The 22,867-nt window shown below is 40.4% G+C and overlaps 1 protein-coding gene across 1 annotated transcript in view; it reads right to left on the minus strand.

The window, feature by feature from the left end:
- The window catches only part of LOC122787918 (unconventional myosin-Vb-like), a gene marked incomplete at its 5' end in the record, with an annotated part of 1,807,467 nt that overhangs the window by 1,301,552 nt on the left and 483,048 nt on the right, over window positions 1-22,867 (minus strand). The window contains 2 exons of the mRNA XM_044054844.1: window positions 1,746-1,883; window positions 21,870-22,010. Of these exons, the coding sequence (XP_043910779.1) occupies window positions 1,746-1,883; window positions 21,870-22,010 (279 nt within the window). The remainder of the gene's footprint in view (window positions 1-1,745; window positions 1,884-21,869; window positions 22,011-22,867) is intronic.

Here is a 22,867-nt window from a genome sequence, read left to right on the forward strand (position 1 = left end):
ACTGAACTGGAAAACATCTTGCTATGAGGTGGCAATACCACCCACTGTGCTGCCCTTGTGGTATGTGTGTGTACATATATTTTTCACCAGCTAATTTCAACCTTTTGATGTCATCTCTTCTTATCACTGTAAAGCAGATATCACTAAGAACTGGACTGCACACTTACTAATCCTTCAACATATGTATTATATAAGAGAGAATATGAGAATAAGAGTTGTTATTAGTTAGATTTGATGAAGAGTGCATGGAGCATGTAAAAGCGCTCATCTCTTGGTTTTATCGAATAAAAAGTTGGATGGTAACTAAAATCTGGACTTTTCATGGTGTATTCTGCAGTTTATCTTTTATCTAATTTTGGGCTTCGGCTGTGTTGCTGTTGGATACTTTGGAAGTTTTTGTGACAGTATTTGTCTACAACATATGTATTATGTTAGAGAGAGTGCACACGTGTGTGAATATATATATATATATATTCAGAGAGAGATGCATGTTCCCTGACAGCAGATTTTAGAGTTTTGTTCCTTCCCCAGTGCTGTACAATCTTGGAATTAGTACATTTAAACTTGGAGTGTGTGGAGATGCATTCCCTCATGTGGTGGTGCACAAAGGTTTGTCCTCTGCAAAAAAAAAAAATTTTTTTTAAATAGATTTTTTTGTTTGTTTTATATACTTTTCTGCTGCATTTCAGCAGTTTGATTAATTTTTCACAGAATATTTTATCAACAGAACTTCTCGAACGTTCTGTCAATTGCCCTAATCACATACATACATATTACATATATCCATGTATAACTATATATATATATATATATATATATATATATATATATATATATACATACATACACACACACATATATATATATATATATATATATATATATAGATATACATATATATATATATATATATATATATATATATATGTATACACACACGTGTGTGTGTGTGTGTGTGTGTATAGATATCTATACTATATGTGTGTGTCATCCTTTGGGTGAACTGTTAAACCAATGCTCCATCTGCTTGAGATGGTGGTAGCTCAGGTAGATGAAAAGGTCTCACAGTACCTATCGAAAAAAATAGGCCAAATTTCCCTTATCAGTATAAATACTTCCTCGGGTCCTACCTCTAAAGAAGCCACTAGCTAACTAGGACTAACCTGGTCAACAAAGGATAATAAATAAATTATATTGTACATGTACGTGTATTTAAAATGTCACATGTTTTACTGCCCACTACTGAATGTCCCTGTCATATATGATTAAACACTTAACTTGCAGATACAGACTGTATATTACTGTATGGTTGTACTGATTTGCATTCCCTTGGGCTTGTAGCTGAAATATGCTGTCCATGATAAGCAACTATGCTAGTTACCTTACTTAACTAAATTGAAAACTAAAACACAATTACTCTCCATTTTCTCTTTCATACTTTTGTCCTCACTTTTAATCATATCATTTTGATTACTATTTCTGCTGTCTAAGTCAACTTTCTGCTCTGACAGAGGATTGTTTTCTGGCTCAGCAATTTGTCAAGGCTGGAACTATCAAAGAAATTATAAAACACTTATTTTTAATTAACCAGTTCCTTCCCAGTTTCTTTAAAATTCCAAAATAAATTCGTGCCAAACTCTATTTGGCATGACTAACTTACACTTAGTACTGCCACTACCATCTGCCTAGTATAGTCATTATTTAGTGTATTTGTTCTCCATTAATGAGTATAAGGCCTAGCAAACATGGATACTCACAGTGTCAGCAAAGTGCAGAATGATGAAGGATGAGTTGGACATCCTAGGCTTCTTAAAATGCTGGCTGGACTGTAAATGTCTGCCGTACAACTTTTGAGCCCAACTCTTATCTGAACCTTTTGGCATCTGCAATGGAGAAAAAAGTAGTTCTCAGTCACAATATACAAATCTAAAAATTTTAAAATTATAGTCTTCTCATTTAAACAGCCAGTTAGAGAGTTGCACAACTGAAGAATACCCAAAACCATTACTTCAAAGTATTAACTATTTTACTAACTTACACGATTCTTTCAGTGCTCAAAGAAAACAATATTTCTGCTAATGAAACCAAAAGTTGTTTTGTTACCTAAAACCCTAATAGCAGAGGTTTCATCATTGTTTTAAATGGTGTAAACTACATCAATCCATGTCAGCATGTGTAGGTTTTTGCTTACACAACAGACTATGCAAAAATATATACCAGTTCAGGGCAGCAAAAGCAACATTGGCAAGAAAAAGCTGAAGTATAGAGCCCATTTTTATGCAAGTATATTTCTTTAATTGTACACTTTAGTCTACCATCCTACAGACTACCAATTTCTTCAGAACAGACTGGTATTGAAAATAAACAGCATCCAACAAACATTGCTTTCCACCAGTGTAAATTAGCATGTGCTTGAATCATTTTTGATCAGTTATACACAGAATTTGAAATAATTAAATTCTTTAGCAGTTTGAACAGAAACTTGATGCCCCTTTTCTTCCCAACACTGCTCAGCAGTGAGCCATTAAGTGAGGGTCAAATTAGATAATGCTACACTACACTTAAAAAGGAATGCACTTCACATTTCCTTACATGGTTTAAACAGTCAAAGTCTTATACATAGTTGCAGATTTATAACCCTGAAAAAGTGATGTGTAAAAATACCTGCACTACTGACTTAAAAGGGAAAAAAAATCCCTTGCTCAACTATACCAATAAGATGTTAAGCCTACGACAGATCTCAAAGGAATTTTCTGCAGTATCTAGGTCTGTCAATGCAACTTAATAAAAAAGTTTCTAAAACTCTGCAAATTTTACTAGCTAAAAATATTAGTTACCTTGCAACTGCTGTTTGGATTGGTACCTCAACATATTTTAACTACAAAATGTCATAAAACTGAACCCACTAGGAAAGCATATATTGTTTTAATAAAAAGGGCAACTTGGACATCTCCTGACTGCTATTCCTTGTGAGGAAGTGGATGGGGCTCAACTGCTGTAATGGCTGTCCATCCATTTGTCTGCACTTAAGTTCCTGATTTATTTTATAGCTTGTTAGCCTAGCCTGGAAAGCAGATGAAGTTGCAATGGCTCTTGTTGAATGACCTTTTATTTTTCCAGGCAGTTGTTTATTTGGAGAAGTATATGAATAGGTATCAGTAAGCCATTTTGACCGTGACTTTCAATATTGGAGTGCCCTTTTTATTATCCGAAAAGTACACGAACAGTTGATCAGATTTTCAGAATTCTTTTGTTCTGTGTAGGTAGAAACGCAATTGTCTGTGTACATCCAAACTGGTATAATTTATATTCTGCCTTGTTGCCATAGTTTGGGAAGAAAACAGGCAGGTCAATAGACTGATTCAAGTTAGTCTCGGAACAAACTTTAGGAAGGAATGATGGATTGATTCTAAGGGAAACTCTGTCTTTATGGAAAACCAAGTAAGGGTAACGTATAGACAATGCTTGGAGTTCTGATACCTGCCTGGCTGACATGATGGCTACCAAAAAAGACAGTTTTCCACTTTAGAAACTTCAAATGACTAGAAGCCAGTTCATATGGTGGAAGGATTAGAGTGAATAATACTAAATTCATGTCCCAAGGAGCTGATGGTTCTTTTACTGGGGGCTCTAGCAAAAAAGTACCTCTCAAAATGGCCTTGCATAGTCTATGGGACAATTTTGGATCCCATTTCTCCAATATGGTAGTTTGATATTGCAGTCAATTGAACTCATAGTGGCCTCTGCTGCACCTTCATTGAAGAGTTTTACCAAGCAGTCTAAAATAGATTTTACAGGGGCTGTGAAAGGATCAATGTGATTGTTTAGAGTCCAACAGGAAAACCTTTTCCATTTGTTAGTATAAAGCTTGCTAGTCATCGTCCTATGGTATAAGATCAGGATATACTTCACAGTGAGAGATATGTTTGGAAGCCTGGCTAGGAGTGGAAGTGGAGCAGCCAAGCTGTCAGTTTTAGGGTTTGGATTGAGGGGATGGAGAGTCTCTGACAGAGGAGTCAGGAGGTCTGAAACTGGGTCCAGGATCCACAGCTCCTCTTGTAGATGGGGCCCTAAAAAGGGGAACCAAATTTGACAAGTTCAGTATGGAGAGATGAGCATTAACCTGCTTCTCAACGTGTTGGCTTTGTGAAGGACTTTGGGATTAACGGAAAAGGAGAGAAGGCATAAAGAAGACCCGGGAGCCAATCGTGTACAAGTGCATCCCTTGGTGACTCCCCTGGAGGAGGGATCAGTGCAAAGTAGCTGCTGCATTTGGCATTCATGGATGTGGCAAAGAGGTCACAGTAAAGCTGGCCCCACTTGCGAAAAATCTGTTTCACAATATCCTGTTTCAGGGACCACTCGAGACATTAGAATAGCTCTGCTGAGTTTGTCTGTTGTCACGTTCGATTTCCCCGGGATATGCCTTACCATCAGAAAGCATTGGGAAGACACTGTGCACTGCCATACTCTGAGCCTCTCGACATAGGGGGTAAGACCTGGTTCCTCCTCGTTTGTTTTTGTACCACTCCCAATGTGTTCTCTGCAAGTATGGCATCTGCAAGATCACAAATTATCAAAGGCAAATTCAAAAAGACAGACCCAGCAGACTGTGGCAGCAACTACTGTATTTAAACACAACAGTGAAGGCTATGTAGGGTCACTAGCCGAAACCGGTCTGTTTGTCTAGCTTGTTCTTGTTCATACTATTTGTTGTGTTTAAATTAAATACAATAGCTGCTGCCACAGTCTGCTGGTCTTTTTGAATTTGTTTTTGTACCACACCACTGACATACTGTCTGGATTGCAATCGTTCCCAGTGGAAGGGAGTTGTGGAATGCCTGTAACACCAAAAGCACCACTCTCATCTCTAGGACATTGATATGCAAGTGGTTCTCAAACTCCTACCAAACTCCTTGGACAGTCTTTCTCAGATAATGCCCCCCCACCCAATCTGGAAAGCATCCATGGTCACAGTCGCTACTGGTTGTGGGGGAATGAACCGTCTGCCCAAATCCACCTGCGTCGAATGAAGCCACCAGTGCAGGTCCTTCTTGCAAGATTCCATTATGATAATCTTGTGCGACATGGGCAACTCCCGCATGGACCATAGGTTGAAAAGTAGCCATTGTAGAATCCTCATATGTAGACGAGCAAAGGGTTCTGAAGTTATAGGTGCCACCATGGTAGCTAAAATCTTTAGAACAACCTTCATTTGCACCTTTTGCATGTAAGGAAGTTCTTTATCTGTTGATATAATGTTTGTAGCCTGTTGGGGGAAGTTTGGCCACCATGTTTCTTGTGTTCAAGTCTGCTCCTATAAATGTAATATGTTGTGATGGCAACAAGGCAGACACTTTGAAGTTTATTGCGGTCTAGTTGAGAGCATGTGTGTGTAGTGGTGTCTCTTGCTCTGGTTAGTAGATGCTCAGTAGTGCTGGTTAGGAGCCAGTCATCTAAGAAAGGAAACACCCAGAATCCTAGACGTCTCAAGTGAGTCGTGACTACTGCCATGCATTTGGTAAACACTCTGGGGGCTGTAATGAGACCAAAGGGCAGAGCTCGGAATTGGTAATTCCTGGCTCTCAGTTGAAAGCATGTGTCTCTTAGATTGCCTGTAAATCTGTATGTAGTAGTACGCATCCTGGAGATAGATAGAGCACATCCAATTGTCTTATCCAGAAAGAGAAGTATTGACTGCAGTGTCTCCATTTGGAACTTTGTCTTTTTTACAGATTTGTTTAGTTTGCTGAGATCCAGACTGGGCCTCCAGTCCCGTGTCTTTTTTGGAACTAAAAAGAACCTTGAGTAAGTTCCGGATCCAATTTTGCCTGTGGGGATGTTTTGGATGACTCTTCTCTAGCCACCTTTGTACCTCTAGGGTTGCTTTGTCCCTCTGGCTGAGTGGAATGTCCAGGACTGTACTTTTTTTCTGAAGGGGGAGAGAAAAAGGGTATGTAATAGCCTCTGGATAGGATTTGTTGAAACCATTTCTCGTTTATTTCTAGCCAGGCATTTGGTACAGTGATAAATGCCCCCCAAATGTCTCCAGAGGTGAGCAAATGGGTCTCCTTTCAGGAGCGCTGAAAGGGCCTAACAAGGAAATTATCCATGTCACCCTGGTTTTGCAGACCCCCTCTGCCATGAGGTTGGCGTCTTCCATTGCTACTTCTCCCTCTACCCCTGGGGGAAGGTTCACCATGCATGTCTGGAAAACCTCTCTGGGACTTGCAGAAACACATTTTCCCCCCTATTGGCCTTTGGGGTAAGGCCTAGTAGGAAGGGAAAAACGGACTCCAACGGCAGAAAGAGTCTTTCCCTGTTGATCACACCTGGTGAGAGTCTCTTACTTTTGGCCCGAACAATGACTAGCAGTCATAAGGGGCATTCATAAAGGAAGACTTGAAGGGCTCTGCAAACTCACATAAGCATACTTGGGAGTGTCTCCTTAGGGAGATTCCTGTACCCACTGCACCGCTCACTCCATCGGCTGCATAAGATCTAAGCCATATGCAGGAGTTTACCATGGAATTTAAGATAGCAAGCTGAGAGGCTGCCGTATCTGAAACCCCCACAGCTGAAGAACCTTGTAGGGCATATCCTAGGTCTTTCAGAAGAGCCCACTGAAGCCTAGTGAAATGGGTCAAATAATTCAATGACCTTAGAGTGAAGGAAGCTGAAGAAAACGCATGCTTTCTGTACCTGTCCATCGTTCGAGATTGTTTATTTGGTGGATGGACAGATGAAGTCTCAGACAATTCCTTTTTGGTGGCTGCTGCCACCACCATAACATCTACTGGGACACCCTTCATTAGAAATTCCTTGTCAGAGGGCATTGTAATAAACTTATTTGGCCTCCATGGAACAGGATCTACAGATTCTGGAGAGCCCCACGCCTTTTGACTGACTACATTCAGGAGCTGGTCAAAAGGCGGAGTCACCCAAGAGATGGAAAGGTGAGACGCAAAAGCCTCCAGGGACATGGACTCATCCTCAGAAGGGATGATGGACTTCCAACCACCTCGCTGTTTGAGGATCTCTATGATGTATATGAAGGAGACAGAGGGTAACTGTGGGAACCTTCTGAATCATCTAGGTCCATGTCTGAAGTGAAAGACTCCTCAGGGAAGCCTATGTGTTTCCTCTTACATATTCTCTTCTGAGGGACTTCTCCAGAGGGGTACTAAGGGGAAATTTCAGAAGAGATGTTTACATCCAATGGGACATGCTGGGGCTCTTGGTTTCCACACCTAGGGAGGAGAGATGGCAAAGAAGCAGACTCTGGCACTTTTAGGGGAAGAGTGCTTGGATCTAACAGTGGAGCCATCTGGGGTGACAGCACTCTGCTCATGACCTTGAAGGCACCATGACCCCACTCCAAAAGAGCTCCTGGCTCCAAAGAACCAGGAGACTGCCCTTGATGCAAGGCAGTGGACTCCAAGGCCGATGTAGGCACCAAGTTCACCTGCGCAGAGGCCCTGAGAGGTAGATTCAGATCAGACAGCTGTCCGACCTGACTCTCCCCTCCAGACCTGAAGGGGGAGCATCGGCCCTAGACCCCTCAATAGAAGACGGCACCGTGGAGGTTGTAACGGATGTCAGGACCTTAGATCCTGGAGCAGGTCTCAGCCCCAATGGTTCCACTACAATCAAATCTAAGCACTCTGGCTCCAAAGCCACCACATGGGTCAGAGGAATTGACAAAGGGGGAGTAATGACTGTTGGGCCAGACTCCTCCTGGGCTGGGCTCAAGAGAATCTTGGCCAGCACCAGTGTCCATAACAGCCTTTTTAATACCCGCTCCACAGTCATCCAAGAGACTCCTGGAGGACCGACAGGACAGAGTTGAGGACCTGATGGATTGTAGTATAGGAGAATGCAGTACTGAAGACTGGTTCCAGAACTGGGGATTGGCTCTATGACTCTGTTGGCTCCAAAATAGCTAGTGGAGCTGAAGAGATAGCTTTTTCAGGCCCAAAATTCTTCAGGTCCATAGATGAATCTTTTGCCTGCTTCTTCGATGGCTCAGATGCTGGAGCAGATGAAGAAGCTCTTTTGGAAGGGTTAATAACTAAAAAAAAATACCCAATGGATATAAAACTTGCAAAATAAACAAAAACACGACCAAGTATTTCCGAAGCATTTTAATAATCCTTTTGGAAGAGTTGCCCGATCTAGGGGATTGTGAAGATTTTGAGGAACCCTGTTTTTCTTCCAGTGCCTCAGAAAAAGTTTTAATATTCCCGACAATTTATTTTTCCTCTCCAATAAAACTCTGGAGTTAAAAGCATTGCAAAAAGAGCATGACTCCTGCAGATGGACAACACCTAAACAGTACACACACAGCTGGTGTGTCCATCTGTCAAGGACATTTTTTGGTTAAATCACATTTTTGTTGAAGCTGAAGGCTTCATTTCCTTATCGTCTTTAGACATGTCTATTGACAGTAGAATCACGCACTACCAAAAAACTCTACTGAAGAAAGGTAAACTAACAGCACAACGGCCACAAGAAGTAGGAGAAAACTAGAGAAGTCCCCAATTTAAATGACAATCTCCTCTAGTTAGAGGAGAAGTCTCTAACTTAAACAATGACACTTCACCAGAAAAACGGGAAGGAAAGGAAGGAGAGCCCTCTAAGTTAAATGAGCTGAGAGCGAGCCCTCTAACTAAAACAGACTATGTTACATTAAGAAGGGGAAAGGAAAAAAAAAATACTTTAGACATAAAAGGAAACTCTCTAAAGGAGTTGTAAAAGGGAAAGGGAGACCAATGGCCTAGCAAAAAGGTGACAGCCAGCAACAAACAGCTCAACTATTGCAACGGGTTTAAAGAAATTATCTAACACACTAAGAAACAAGAATCCAACAACACAGTAACATTCCACTTCGCCTGGAGCCTAGTAAGAAGCATCCGATCTAGTTTAGTGGCAAATGAGATCTGGGTAATCTTACCTAAGCATGATGGGACAGGGTATAGCCTCGAGCCAGTGGAAGCTTTTGAGCTTTACTATAGGCTGAGTTGGAACCGATTCTCGGTTCAAACCCATCCAGTAAAAGAATAGAGGCAAGATAGGACAACATATCATATTTTACCCTATATGTCTTAGAATTGAAGCCCAAGTGGCAATACTAACTAACCTTTTTTTAAAGATCATGGTAGGAGAGTAAGCTTAATGTAGACTGGGAGATGGCAGACATGATCCCTCTTATTTATTTTATATTTGTTTACTGGGATAGTCCAACTGGATATATGTCCATTTTCAGCAGAGGCCTGGGGAGAAAAGCTCCAATTAGACAAATTACAAAGATAACATTTAAAAATATAAAATATAAAAATTACAAAGATAACATTTAAAAAATATAAAACAAAGTATAAAAACATTTACAACAAAGAATAAAAAACAAAGTGAGTATGTACAATTGTTTGTGGTGTTCCCTAATAGGAATACACAATTCACATGGTCAGACACAATTAAAGGCAGGAGACATTAGATGGCATACAGAGCTTGGTGAAATAGTTACCCGTTTGATATTTAGAGATGCCCCTTTCAGTATTTAACTTTATCAGGATTGGTACACAGGCAGAGCCAGTTCATTTTGAGATACTGTTTGAGATGATTTTTGAATAGACCTATGGAAGATTGTAGGGTTATATGGTTTGGCAATGAATTACAGGTTTTGCCAACAAAGTTGGCAAATAGGGATTCACCAGCAGCATTGTTAGCTTTGTGGGTTTGGACGAGTAGTTTGTTGGCTGATCGCAGGGATCTCAAGTTGCTATAGGGCTTAATGATATTTTATGAGTGAGGGGTTATCCTCAGGGTGGTACAAAATTTTGTGTGCTATTTGGAGTTAATTGAATTAGACTGGGCAGTTCTAGCCACTCTAGTTGTTGCTAGTTCTGGCAGCGGTGGGTTCTGTAAGTGCAGCCACTGGAGAATCTGGCAATATGGTTGTAGCTATGGGAGAGCTTACCTAATTCCGATTTGTTGAGGTTTGAGAGTACCGGTGAGGCATATAGTACAGTAGAGAGTAGGTGTGACCGGGCGATTGCAGTCCTAGCCAGTGGGGTTAAAAATGTTTTGTTTCTATACAGTGACCCAGGCTTCTTATTGATGGTCTGTATGGTTTTGTTGACCTGTAGGTCAAATTTAAGATGGTATATGATAACACCTAGAAAGGTAGTGTGTTGATCTTGGGAAATAGTGGTACCATTGTTTGACATGACAGAGAAAAAGTGTGGCAGATTTGCTGGTGTGGGTGAAGAGTAGAACTTTAGTTTTATTGGGGTTCAGCAGTAGGCATTGGCTGGCAAGCCAGTTCTCAATAGTGCTGAATGCATTTTGGGTTAGGGCTTGCAGTTCGGATGGGGAGGTAGCTGAACAGATCAGAGTGGAATCATCTGCATATTGAATTCAGGTAGCTTTAGGGATAGCAGTATGGAGGTTGTTGATAAAAATGAAAAGCGTAGTGAACCCAGTATGTAGCCCTGAGGGACACCAAGTGTGAGAGGTAGCTGGCTGAAGAGTTTTCCCTGCCATAATACTGCCTGTTCTCTACCAGTCAGGTAGGACTGGAACCACTGGATTGTGTGCTTATTGAGGAAAATACATTTGAGGGAGATGAGAAATTCATGGTTGACCATGTTGAAAACACAAAAGATCACTCGTGGAGTCCAAATAAGGGTATGAGCACAACAGCAATGAGTCCAACAGTAGTAAAATAATTCCAGTAGTGTAGTGAGGATAAACAGCAGGAACACACGAGTGAAATTACAAAACAGTTTAATGTTTAAACTGTTTTGGACTTTCACTCTTGTGTGTTCCTGCTGTTTATCCTCACTACACTACTGGAATTATTTTACTACTGTTGGACTCATTGCTGTTGTGCTCATACCCTTATTTGGACTCCACGAGTGATCTTTTGTGTTTTTAGTTTTGTCTTTCACTCGTTCCATCCTTTTGTGGTGTTTGACCATGTTGAAGGCTTTTGATAGGTCAAGAAAGAGGGTGGAGAACAGCCTATTGTTATTCCTACTTTGGTTTATGGTGTTAGTAAAGGAAAGGAGGGCTGAGGTTGTGCTACGGTCTGGCCTGAAGCCATGCTGGGAGTTGGTTAGTTATTCTGTGTAAGGTATTGCATTAGCTGCCTGTGTACACATTTCTCCATTATTTTGGCTAGGGGAAAAGAATGGCAATGGGTCTATAGTTGGATATGTCTATAGAACTTCCACCTTTGTGGAGTGGGATGACATGGGATATTTTCCAGAGGGAGGGGATAGTACTCTTGGATAAGGTTCTGTTGACTAGGATAGATATGGGATATGCAATGGCATCTGCCGCTATTTGTAGGTATTCTGCAGGGAGGAGGTCAGCAGCAAGGGTGGTAGGTTTTAGTTTTTTTATAAGTGTTTTGATAAAACTAGTGGATACTGACTGGAAGCTAAATTGGGGGTAATTGATGGGTTGGTAAAGGGAGTGGATTAGTTTTGTGGGGGTCAATTGATTTGCTAGGGATTGTATTGTTTCAGTGAAAAAGTTATTATAAGCAGTGGCTATGGTCTCAGAGGAGCTATGGGTTTGGTTAGCTGGGGTTGGGGTGGCAGAACGACCTGGATGTACAAGTTGATTTAGACCTGCCTAGAACTTTTGAGGGTGGTTTTGGTGTTTTTGTAAGAGATTTTGGTAAAAGCTTTTTTTGTCTAGTAAAGCCGATTTTTTTTTTAGTATCGTTCCTGAGTTGACGATATTTTAAATGGTCAAGTGGGTCTTTAGTTGATCTCCAGCTGGTCCAGGCTTTGTTCCTAGTTTTGATTTTAGATTTGGTATCCTTTGTGAGCCATGGGGCTGTATTTGATCTAGATTTTATCGTATGTGGAGCATGGGAATCAAAGATGCTTAGGAATTTAGTGTTGAAGTAAGCTATAGCCTCTTCTAGTGGTAGATTTTTTTAGTTTTGACCAGTCAACTGCTTTTAGTTCATTTAGGAAAATAGGAGCATCAACGTTTTTCCTATTTCTAAGTGTTTTATATTTGGTCTGGTGGGTTTTTTCTGCCTTATGTTTTTTGATATAGGTTAGTAGATGGTCACTAAGGTCATCAGGGAGAGTGCCAGCTGTGTATTGTTGGGGTTGATTATTAACTAGGATCCAGTCTTGGATGCTTTGAAGTCGCCAAGAACTATTGCTTCTTGGGGATAAGTAGTGGATAACCAGTGAAGGATATCTTCCAGAGTATTTAAGTTGTTGCCTGGTGGAATATATGCACAGAAGATGCTCAAGCATTTGTTATGATTGATCTGTAGTTTGGTTATAAGGAGTTCTGTATTGTTGAATTGGGGTGGTTGAATAGTTTCTCTATTAACAGATTATTTTTGTATAGGACTGCTATCCCACCTCCTTTCTTTGTAGTGCTGTCTAACCAGTGAATATCGTATCCAGGAGGTAATATCTTATTGTCGGAGGTATTAGGTTTTAGCCAAGTTTCCGTAAAGCACAACGTCTGGGGAGTGGGTTGCTAGGAGGGCATGTAGGTTGTGAATATTATTGTTAATACTTCTAATATACAGGTGAAATGCTAGGAGGGAACTAGTGGAAGTAGAAAGTGGTAGCATGACTGTGGGGGTTGTGGTAGGGGAGTGAGGATTATTGGGTGTGGGTGGGTCAGGGTGGATGGGCAGGGGTTGGGATGAATGTCTCCATGTATTATAAGATTACAGTGACAGGATACTCTTAGCTTTAGGAGTTTATTTATAAGTTTTATATAGTCTTCGTCTTTAGGTTTAAGTTTTGTGGCTATACAGGGGTGATATTTTGTTGATGGTGGTAGATTTGGTGTGTTGGGGGTGGTAAAGTGATTGGTTTTATGTGGGTGGGTGGCTCACCATTTGGATAGTGAATACTATGGTCAAGTTCATGTTCGTAAGCAGTAAGATGGTAAAATAGAAATAATATAGGCAGTAGGGTAATTGGTATTTTTTTTACTTGTCTGCATTATGTTAGGGGGGTGGGCCAGTTTTGATAGTTGATTGCCCTTACAGGGTGTGGAAGTATGGGATAGAGGAAATGGGTCAAGGGGGGAGGGCTGTTCAGAGCTGTACGAGGCTCCGATTGGTTCTTAGCTAGAGGGGAGTGGTCAGTTTAGTTTAAATTTAGCAGTAGTGGGGGGCGGGTGGGAATTGGGGGCAGGGAGATGAGTGGAATGAGCCCAAGCGTAGCAAGGGCGAGTGGAGCAGGGCTAACACTGACTCCAAGTATTTCCTAGGCTTTGGTATGTATGGATACAGGGAAATATCTTAACACAGGCTAGATTCCAGCATGTAATAGACATAAGTTTGTTGAAACTAACAGGCAGTCTATTAAGAAATGGGGGGGGGCTTCTTTGCTGCCAAGCGACTTTACAGCATACCAACTTGCTAGAGAGTACAGTAGATAATGCCTTAAATAAGTATATTGTAAAATGTAACAACTAAACCAACATACTTTGCAGATAAGGAGATACTGCAAGGTAAGAGAACAGAGCTGTGTGATGAGAGTGTTTCATTGCAATCGTTTAATGCAGCATGCAGGACTTTTAACAGTATGCTGTCAGTATGGAGATGAAAAAGACAAACTTGACAGAGAGCAAGCACAAGGGAACGCAGTTAAGGAGTCAGCAGCAAGGAAGAAAACAGTTTGAAATCCCTCTTCATTACAAAGAGAAGCAAAACCAAAAATGGACACCAGTAACCTGTCAGATTAACTCACAAGGAACAACATGGAATCATTACTGAAGGAAAGCCAACTGAGCCAATACAATCAAGCCAATTCAGATTCACTTCATGAAAAGTACACCAAATTAATCTTTGACAGACTTTTTATTTATTTATTGAATTTGTTATCCAGGGTAAAGCAGTGATCAAAAACTGACCAATTTCAGTCTTGGCCTGGTGAAAAAGAATATATTTTGTAGCATTTGCCAAGCCAACAATTACATAGAAGGAGAATACAGTATCAAACCATAGTATATACAATGCAGAGAAAAATAATTTTTAACAAGTGATAGATTACAATGAAACAGAGACACTATATATTAAAACGTGTATATACATCAACATGAAAAAAAATATATAAAAATACATATGATGGAAGAAAAATGCAAGATGAATATAAGGAAAAATGATTTGCAGAGAGGAAAATTTAAATGTACAACAAATGTAAACCATACAGTGATACAGTAAATGGATGCTGTATCAAGTATTGGTATAGTAAGATGAGTAGCAAATTGAAGTTACTGCATTAGACCTACTAGAAGCTGGAAGAATGACTGGCCATGCTAGACTGACCATATTCAAAGTTTTACATGATTATTTCTCTAATCTGCATGTCTGCTATAACAATTTCATGAATAGGCTGCAAACATTCCGTTCAAACAATGCACTCACACACACATACAAATCTATCACAAAGTCAGTCCCAAGTTTGCTTCAAACAGCTACAGCCACAGAAACGTGACAGAGAACTATAATCATCCAGTCCTACTTTATGGTAGACCTCTATTATGTCCAATGATCTTATTCATAATGGCAGGTCAGTAAACTAGTCAAACTTAAGAGCAAACACAAACAGTGACAGCATTCCTAAAACAATACATTTTCTGACTGCAGAAAGCAGAATACCTGAAATACGTTAGTCAGTATGATAGTACTTTCATTAAACACAGTACCCATTTGATTACACAAAGAATGCATCAACCCCACTTGTGCTGATGTGCCTGAAGAGCTGCTGCAGTTGAAGACAGTGTTGATGTGGTAATCAGCATATTAGATCAGAAAGGGGCTGTGGATGTTTTCATTAAGAGAAAATTCCTCTCAAAAGCATTCAGTACTGCTTCTACTCAAAACTGCTGTACAGATTAGCTGAACTTTGTCTCTTTCTCCATTCTCTAGATTGGTCTGAGAGGTAATCTTTAAACCAAATACAATGTGTTAAATTGTCAGTCATCCTCCTCCTCCTCACTGGACAGTCCCATTAGAGTTCCTCAGGGATCAATTTTAGGCCCTCTCCTTTTTAATATTTTGTAGAACGAACTCCACAGAGTCAAGTCACTCACTCAGTATGCAGATGACTCTACATTAATCTGCTCTGCCTTAAATAAAGCTACCTTGCAGACTATTGCACAAGAATCGTTTTCCCCTGTTGAAACATACATCAGTCTCATCTGAACCTATATAAAACAAAAGTATTGCTTTTCACACCCAAATCCTAGTATAACCAAAAGAAACTGTTTACAATATCTTCTTCTCAAAAACACTGGAGATAGTCCCCAATACTTATAGGGAGAGAGCTAGCTGATATGATGGACAGAAGGAAGGTTGATATATTGTGTGAACAAGAGACCAGGTGGAAGGGAAGTAAGGGCAGGTGTATTGGAGGTGGGTTCAAATTGTTCTATCATGGTGTGGATGGGAGGAAAAATGAGGTAGGGGTTATCCTGAAGGAGAGTGTTTTGGAGGTGAAAAGAGTGTCTGATAGAGTGATGTTTATGAAGCTGGAAATTGATGGTGTAGTGATGAATGTTGTTAGTGCATATGTTCCGCAAGTTGGGTGTGCGATGGAAGAGAAAAACATTTTGGAGCGAGTTGGATGAAGTGGTGATGACTGTACCCATGGGTGAGAGAATGGTGAATGGAGCAGATTTCAGTGGGCATGTTGGTGAAGGGAACAGAGGGAATGAGGAAGTGATATGTAGGTATGGTGTTAAGGAAAGGAATGCAGAAGGTCAGATGGTAGTGGATTTTGCAAAAAGGATGGACACGGCTGTGGTGAATATGTATTTTAACAAGAGGGAGGAGCATAGGGTGACATACATGAATGAAGGGAGATACACACAGGTGGATTATATTCTATGCAGGTGGGCCAGTTTGAAGGAGATTGGATACTGTAAAGTGGTGACTGGGGAAAGTGTAGTTAGGCAGCATAGAATGGTGGTCTGTAGAATGACATTGGTGATTAAGAGGAGGAGGAGTATGAGGACAGCATCAAGGAACAAATGGTGAAAATTGAAAAAGGGTAATTGTGAGGTGGAGTTCAGGGAAGAGTTAAGACAGGCACTGGGTGGCAGTGAAGTGTTACCGAATAGCTGGTTAACTACAGCAGAGCTAGTAAGGGAGACTGCTAGAAAGGTGCTTGATGTGACATCTAGACAGAGGAAGGAGGACAAGGAGACCTGGTGGTGGAATGAGGAAGTACAGGAGAGTATACAGAGAAAGAGGTTGGCGAAGAAGTGGGATTGTCAGAGATGAAGAAAGTAGACAGGCGTATAAGGAGATTAGGTGCATGGGAAAGAGAGGTGGCAAAGGCTAAGGATAAGGTGTATAGAGAGATGTATGAAAGGTTGGACACTAAGGAGGGAGAAAAGGACCTGTACCAACTGGCTAGACAGAGGGACCGAGCTAGGAAAGATGTGCAGCAGGTAAGGGTGATAAAGGATAATAAGGGAAACATACTCACTAGTGAGGAGAATGTGTTGAATAGATGGAACTTTGAGGGGCTGATGAATGAAGACAATGACAGAGAGAAAGCTGGATGATGTGGGGTTAGTGAATCAGGAAGTGCATTGGATTAGCAAGGTGGAAGTAAGGATAGTTATGAAAAGGATGAAGACTGGAAAGGCTGTTGATCCAGATGACATAGCTGTGGAAGCTTGGAGGTGTTTAGGAGAAATGGCAGTGGAATTTTTAACCAGATTGTTTAATGAAATCTTGGAAAGTGAGAGGATGCCTGAGGAGTGGAGAAAAAGTGTTTTTGCACTGATGTTTAAGAATAAGGGTGATGTTCAGTTTTATCCCTTTGTAGTTACTACAGCTCTGATCAGTCACAGCATGAAATTATGGGAAAGAGTAGTGTAAGCTAGGCTAAGAAGGGAGATGATGATTAGTGATCAGCAGTATGGTTTCATGCCAAGAAAGGGCACTACAGATGCGATGTTTGCTCTGAAAGTGTTGATGGAGAAGCACAGAGAAGGTCAGAAGGAGTTGCATTGCGTCTTTGTGGACTTACAGAAAGCATATGACAAAAGGGTGCCTAATGAGGAGTTGTGGTATTGTATGAGGAAGTCGGGAGTGGCAGAGAAGTATGTAAGACTGGTACAGGATATGTACAAGGGTAGTGCGACAGTGGTGAGATCTGCAGTGGGAGTGACAGATGCATTTAAGGTGGAGGTGGGATTACATCAAGGATCAGCTCAGAGCCCTTTTTTATTTGCACTGGTGATGGACAGGTTGACAGACGAGATCAGACAGGAGTCCCCGTGGACTATGATGTTTGCAGATGATATTGTGATGCATAGCGAGAGTAGGGAACGGGTTGAGAAGACCCGGAGAGGTGGAGATATGTTCTAGAGAGGAAAGGGATGAAGGTCAGCTGGACTAAGACAGAATATATGAGTGTGAATCAAAGGCAGTGGAGAGGAATGGTGAGGATGCAGGGAGTAGATCTGGTGAAGGTGGATGAGTTTAAATACTTGGGATCAACAGTTCAGAGTAATGGCGAGTGTGGAAGAGAGGTGAAGAAGAGAGTACAGAGGCAGGGTGGAGTGGGTGCAGAAGTGTGTCAGGAGTGATTTGTGACAGATGAGCACCAGTAAGAGTGAAAGGGAAGGTCTACAAAAGGATAGTGAGACCAGCTATGTTATATGGGTTAGAGACAGTGGCATTGACAAAAAGGCAGGAGTCAGAGCTGGATGTGGCAGAGTTGAAAATGTTAAGATTTGTACTGTGTGTGACAAGGGCAGACAGGATTAGGAATAAGTATATTAGAGGGTCAGCCCAGGTTCGACAGTTTGGAGACAAAGCCAGAGAAGCAAGATTGCGTTCTGGACATGTGCTGAGGAGGGATGCTGGGTATATTGGGAAAAGGAAGCTAAAGATGAAGCTGCCAGGTAAGAGGAAGGCCTAAGATAAGGTTTATGGATGTGGTTAGAGAGGACATGCAGGTGGGTGGTGTGACAGAGCAAGATGCAGAGGACAGGAAGAAATGGAAACAGGTGATCCGCTGAGGCGACCCCTAACTGGGAAAAGCCAAAAGAAGAAGGCGGCATTATAGACAATTCACTAAAATTTGACAAACATATTCAAAATATAGTCAAATAGAAATTTGAAACTAGGCCTCCTTTACAAAGTATTCCCCAACTGACCAATCATTCTAGATAACCTGCTTCTTTTCTTGTACTTATTCTTGATTATGCCTCTGCTACACCCACCAATGTCAACTCAGCACTTTTGCTGAAATTAGAAGTGTTCTAACAAAATTGCACATTTCACAGCCAGCCTACCCAGTAAAGCACATCTCTGCTTAAGCTCTCTCTCGCTCTGTCAACTAAATTGAATGACACTTCCTAACTTCCTCAATTATAACCAACTCAGCTAGCTCACAGTATCCTCCACTACCCAGACAAATGACCCACACAGAAATCTGCCATTACCTCGTACTCTACACCTAGACCACTTTAATCTCAGGGCAAGTTTCTTCTCCAGCCTCAGAAAATTATTGACAAATTAATGCTGCCCTACACACTGCCTCTGTCACTAAATGTTGGAACACTTCCACTAAACATAACACAAAATGATAATCTAAATCTCTTCAAGGTTAACCTGAGGACCCAATTTTCTTAACCAAAAACTATGCCCATGCCCTCCTATCGCATATCTAAATACATTTAGAACACTTCAACTATAACCTGCTAGTCTCCTATCATACACAAGTCTCCATTCAGAACTCAAACTGGATACCCACCACTTCAGTCATTTATCCATCCATCGACTAAAAGCTGCACTGTTTTGTACTCCCATTACAACCAAAGGTATTTTCTATGTGCAATCAATTCGTTATTGTTCTGTGAAGCTTTTCTCACCAGGCCTCCACTGAAAAAGGGCCTGTGTCCAGTTGGAATTTCCCAGTAAACAAATATAAATAAAATTTACAAGCTACCGCCCAGTTCATTTCTGTGTGTATAAACTTTCATTCAATAGGCATCATGTTACACTCAACCTCATCTGTACTATTCCTGCTACTTCTGAAATGCAAATAACTGATTAGTATTATACATCTTGTTTGAACCAATGTTGCCTGTATTGTCAAAGCTGTCTTATCTTTAAATAATTGATTCCATACTATCGCCTTTTGTCTCAACTATAAACAAATTTGCACTGCAACTGTACATATTCTTGCATTTTTTCACTATGCAATATTAATGTTGTGGAACTTTTCCCTTCAGCCTTCTCAATTGTCTGTAATTGAACTGTACATTATTTCCACTTCTACTAAAATTGTAAATACTCTCATTGCACTTTTCACTATGCACCATTGTTGGGGAGCTTTTCTCCCAGGCCTCTGCTGAAACAGGCTCTCAAATGGCCTGGTTGAGCTTTCCTGGTAATCAGATGCAAATAACTAAATAAATAAAATTTGGCTCCACTCAATAAGTTAGCAAACAAATCAGAAAGTGTGCATCCTGTGGTGTTAGCACAGGTAAGCCAGTGAGTGGACAAAATGACATAGGGTAATACAGGAAACTGAGTTAACGGAGATAAAATGGCAGTACATAAAGTGGTACCACAGGGCTAAAGTGTTAGGACTACTTCTCAATGCATTTTAAGAGATTTTTCAGAAAACAGAAAAAAAAGGCTTGCTTTTCATCAAGAACACAAAGCTATGTAGAAAGATGGCCAGTGGTATAGAAAGGACAGGTTTGGGGGTTAAGGTGTTTACCCTCACAAAGTACAGGGTTTGATTCTCTCCTTTGAAGGGGAAATTGGCTAAGCTTAAAATGGACCACAAGGGCAGCTAACGTAGTATTTACCTAGAAACCTGTGAATAAGAAATAGGTTAGAGTCTTTTGCTCTCAGATCATTATATAACATTTTACCCCAGTCATCCCACAAGAAATACCAAACAAACCTTCAACCATCACTAGGGAATAGGTCCTAAAATGTATGCAAGGCCAAGAACACTGCATTGATGGCTCCAATAATATCCCAGGATAATTTCTAAATGTCTCTGTACCCAGAGCTTGGTATATATGGGCATATGTCTCATGTTCTCGGATAACCAGTTAATTCTTAAAGAAACTAACAGTATGCAAAAGATGCAAGTATACAACTTTCTTGTAGGCAAAAATCTCAAATCTCTTACAAATGGGGTTGTGAAGAACACACTCAGTACAGCCCTCACACATACCACTCATCACATACCTAGATCTTATGTTGAAGCACTTAAAAGCTTCTCAAACCTTAAAGACCACTTAATCCATCCAATAGTAACCTCTTTCCTCAGCAATCATTAAAGCACACACCAAAAGCAGCCCCAATCACCCCACATAAGCATACACCATAAGAATGAAGTTTATAAGGCAAATAAAGTACTTACTAATACTCTTCTCATTGGGAATTCCATTGTATGACACACAGACACCCCACTCACCAGGTTAGACAAGGAGAAAGTAACTGTTAGTTGCCTATCTGGAACCAGGATCCACAATATCATGCATGCACTCAAGTCACTGCATCCCATGTATCATTCTTTCATACTCCATGGTGGTGTAAATTACCTGAGATGTATCTCACTGAACTATATGGAGACATTATGGATCTCTCCAAGTAAGAGTTAGACAGGTACAAAGATGATGCCATAGTATATGCACAAAATGATTGATTTTAATAATCGGCTTAGTTTCTGGTGTCACACTCCAGGGAAAGCAAATATCTGTCAGCATGGGAGGGCACAGTTAACAGACCATGTTGCTCTGCCAAGGATGGCCTGAACCTGTCCACCATAGGCTTTCAGATGCTGTTTAAACATGCATCCACCCCTTTAGACCCTTTTTCAGGCAATGCCAAAATAACAAAACTACCAATATATCAAAAAAGTCTCAAAGCAACCTTAAGGTGTTATTTCTCAATGCTAGGAGCATAAACAAAAAACTTCACCCTGTACAAGTCCTCCTCACTATGAATAATGTAGACATTGATGCAGTTACCAAGACTTTATTTAAAGCCTTAGAATATATTCCAGTAGTGCTAGGTTACAGTGCCTTCCACATATTAAGACCAACGGCAGAGACGGGCACTAAACTGGAGGAGTCTATCTATGTTAGCAACAAATATACCTCCAGGTCGGTTAACTAGGATGATGTCATGGAGAACATCCATGTGCAGGTAACCTTACATTAGGTCCCTTACCATATTCTAGCTACCTATAGGTCACCATCTATGACCCAAGAGTCTCATCACTTACCTAGACCTATTAGAGGCACTCAACATCCAACCTAATACCCTACTCATGGGTGACTACCCTTCTATAGACTGGGAAACAAACTGCCTCAAACTCTCACTTAAGTTTCCTGGACTTTAATACCTACATCTTGGAACAGATAGTGCATGCTCCAAACACAGTATCAAATAAACTGGATCTAGTACTCACCAACATGAGAGCACTGTGCCTCCTACCTATTTAGGTCATATTTCAAAGCGGTCTCCTTTGAAATAATAATCTCTAAAAACCCAACTAAATCTGTAAGTTAGTAACTATCATAAGGCAAACTGCATCCTATTAAACAACAGCTGTCAAAATTCATGATGCCCTAACCTAGAGACTACAGCCTCAAAACAGTTCATAAACACCAAAAATATGACTTAACTCAGAAATGCAGACAAAGATGTAGTTATAACCTCTACTAACAAAGCTGCCACACAATATAGTGTTTAATGTAAAGAGAACTTCTTCTCTGGCCTATACAAAGTAGCCATATACATTTATGTTGCATTCTGAACCAGCAGGAAACGCAAGTGCACACTACAGTGAAAGCTCTTCATTGATGGCTCCATCACTTACTTTGCATTCTTCATCCAACAGATCCAAGATTCCAAGCTTTGCCTCAATGAGATTAATGCATGGCTGGTTGTCATAGAAATCTATCAGGGTCCAAGGAATCTCTTCTTTCATATACTCTTCTTGTTCCAGTTTAAACACATGCTGAAATGTAAAAGATATGCATGTGTGTTAAGGCAACTTCACAGTTAAAATTAGCATATCCACCATCAAAGCTCTGCATTCTTTAGTTCAGAAAATAGCTAATAAAATAACTTTTGTAAGGATACACATTCAAAGAATACAGATGTAAACAATGTGTAACTTTTTATACAGTGCTTTGTATACTTTGATTTGTTTTGTTAGCTTATATGGACCCTTTTTTGCACTTGCTGCTTACTATCCCTCCACACTGACATCCAGTATTTTGTCCCTACACATATTACTTGCTTGGTGTGCAACAGTTTAAGAAAACCATGACATGTTTAGTTATAATGCTGCAGAAAAATAAGCTGGATGCAGCTTTGGGCATCTGAGCAGTGACTTGATAATGGGAAATAATAATTACTGCTCTCCAACACTTAGGAAAACGTGCATTTGATCTAAGCAAAATTTGCACAATGTGGCTTACATTGATCAAACATGGTCTACATCCTATGAAACTACATACTAGAGTCAAAGACGGGGCTCTGTATTAATTGGGAAACAGAAGCATTAAACATTATCAAAGACACACTTGAAAATTTAATACAGTTGGGTGTGAATGGCACATAAATAAGAGGGAAAAGGAACATCTGATATTAGGCATGATCACTGTGCACAATAGGAAAGGAGTTAGAAGAAAAGTGAATCATTTGGTCTATGACCATAATGTATTTAATTTACACAGAGGTCTAGAATAGTTTTCAGACCTTTCACATTTCACCCTCAGGTAAAAATTTGTATTTTAACTTGCACAATATGACTGTCAACATCAATGTGTGCAAAAAAACTCTGATAGCAGACTGCATCATATCTCGATA

This window comes from Protopterus annectens, chromosome 13.part0 (genome assembly GCF_019279795.1).
Source record: "Protopterus annectens isolate FY-2018-M chromosome 13.part0, PAN1.0, whole genome shotgun sequence".
Lineage (NCBI taxonomy): Eukaryota > Metazoa > Chordata > Ceratodontiformes > Protopteridae > Protopterus > Protopterus annectens.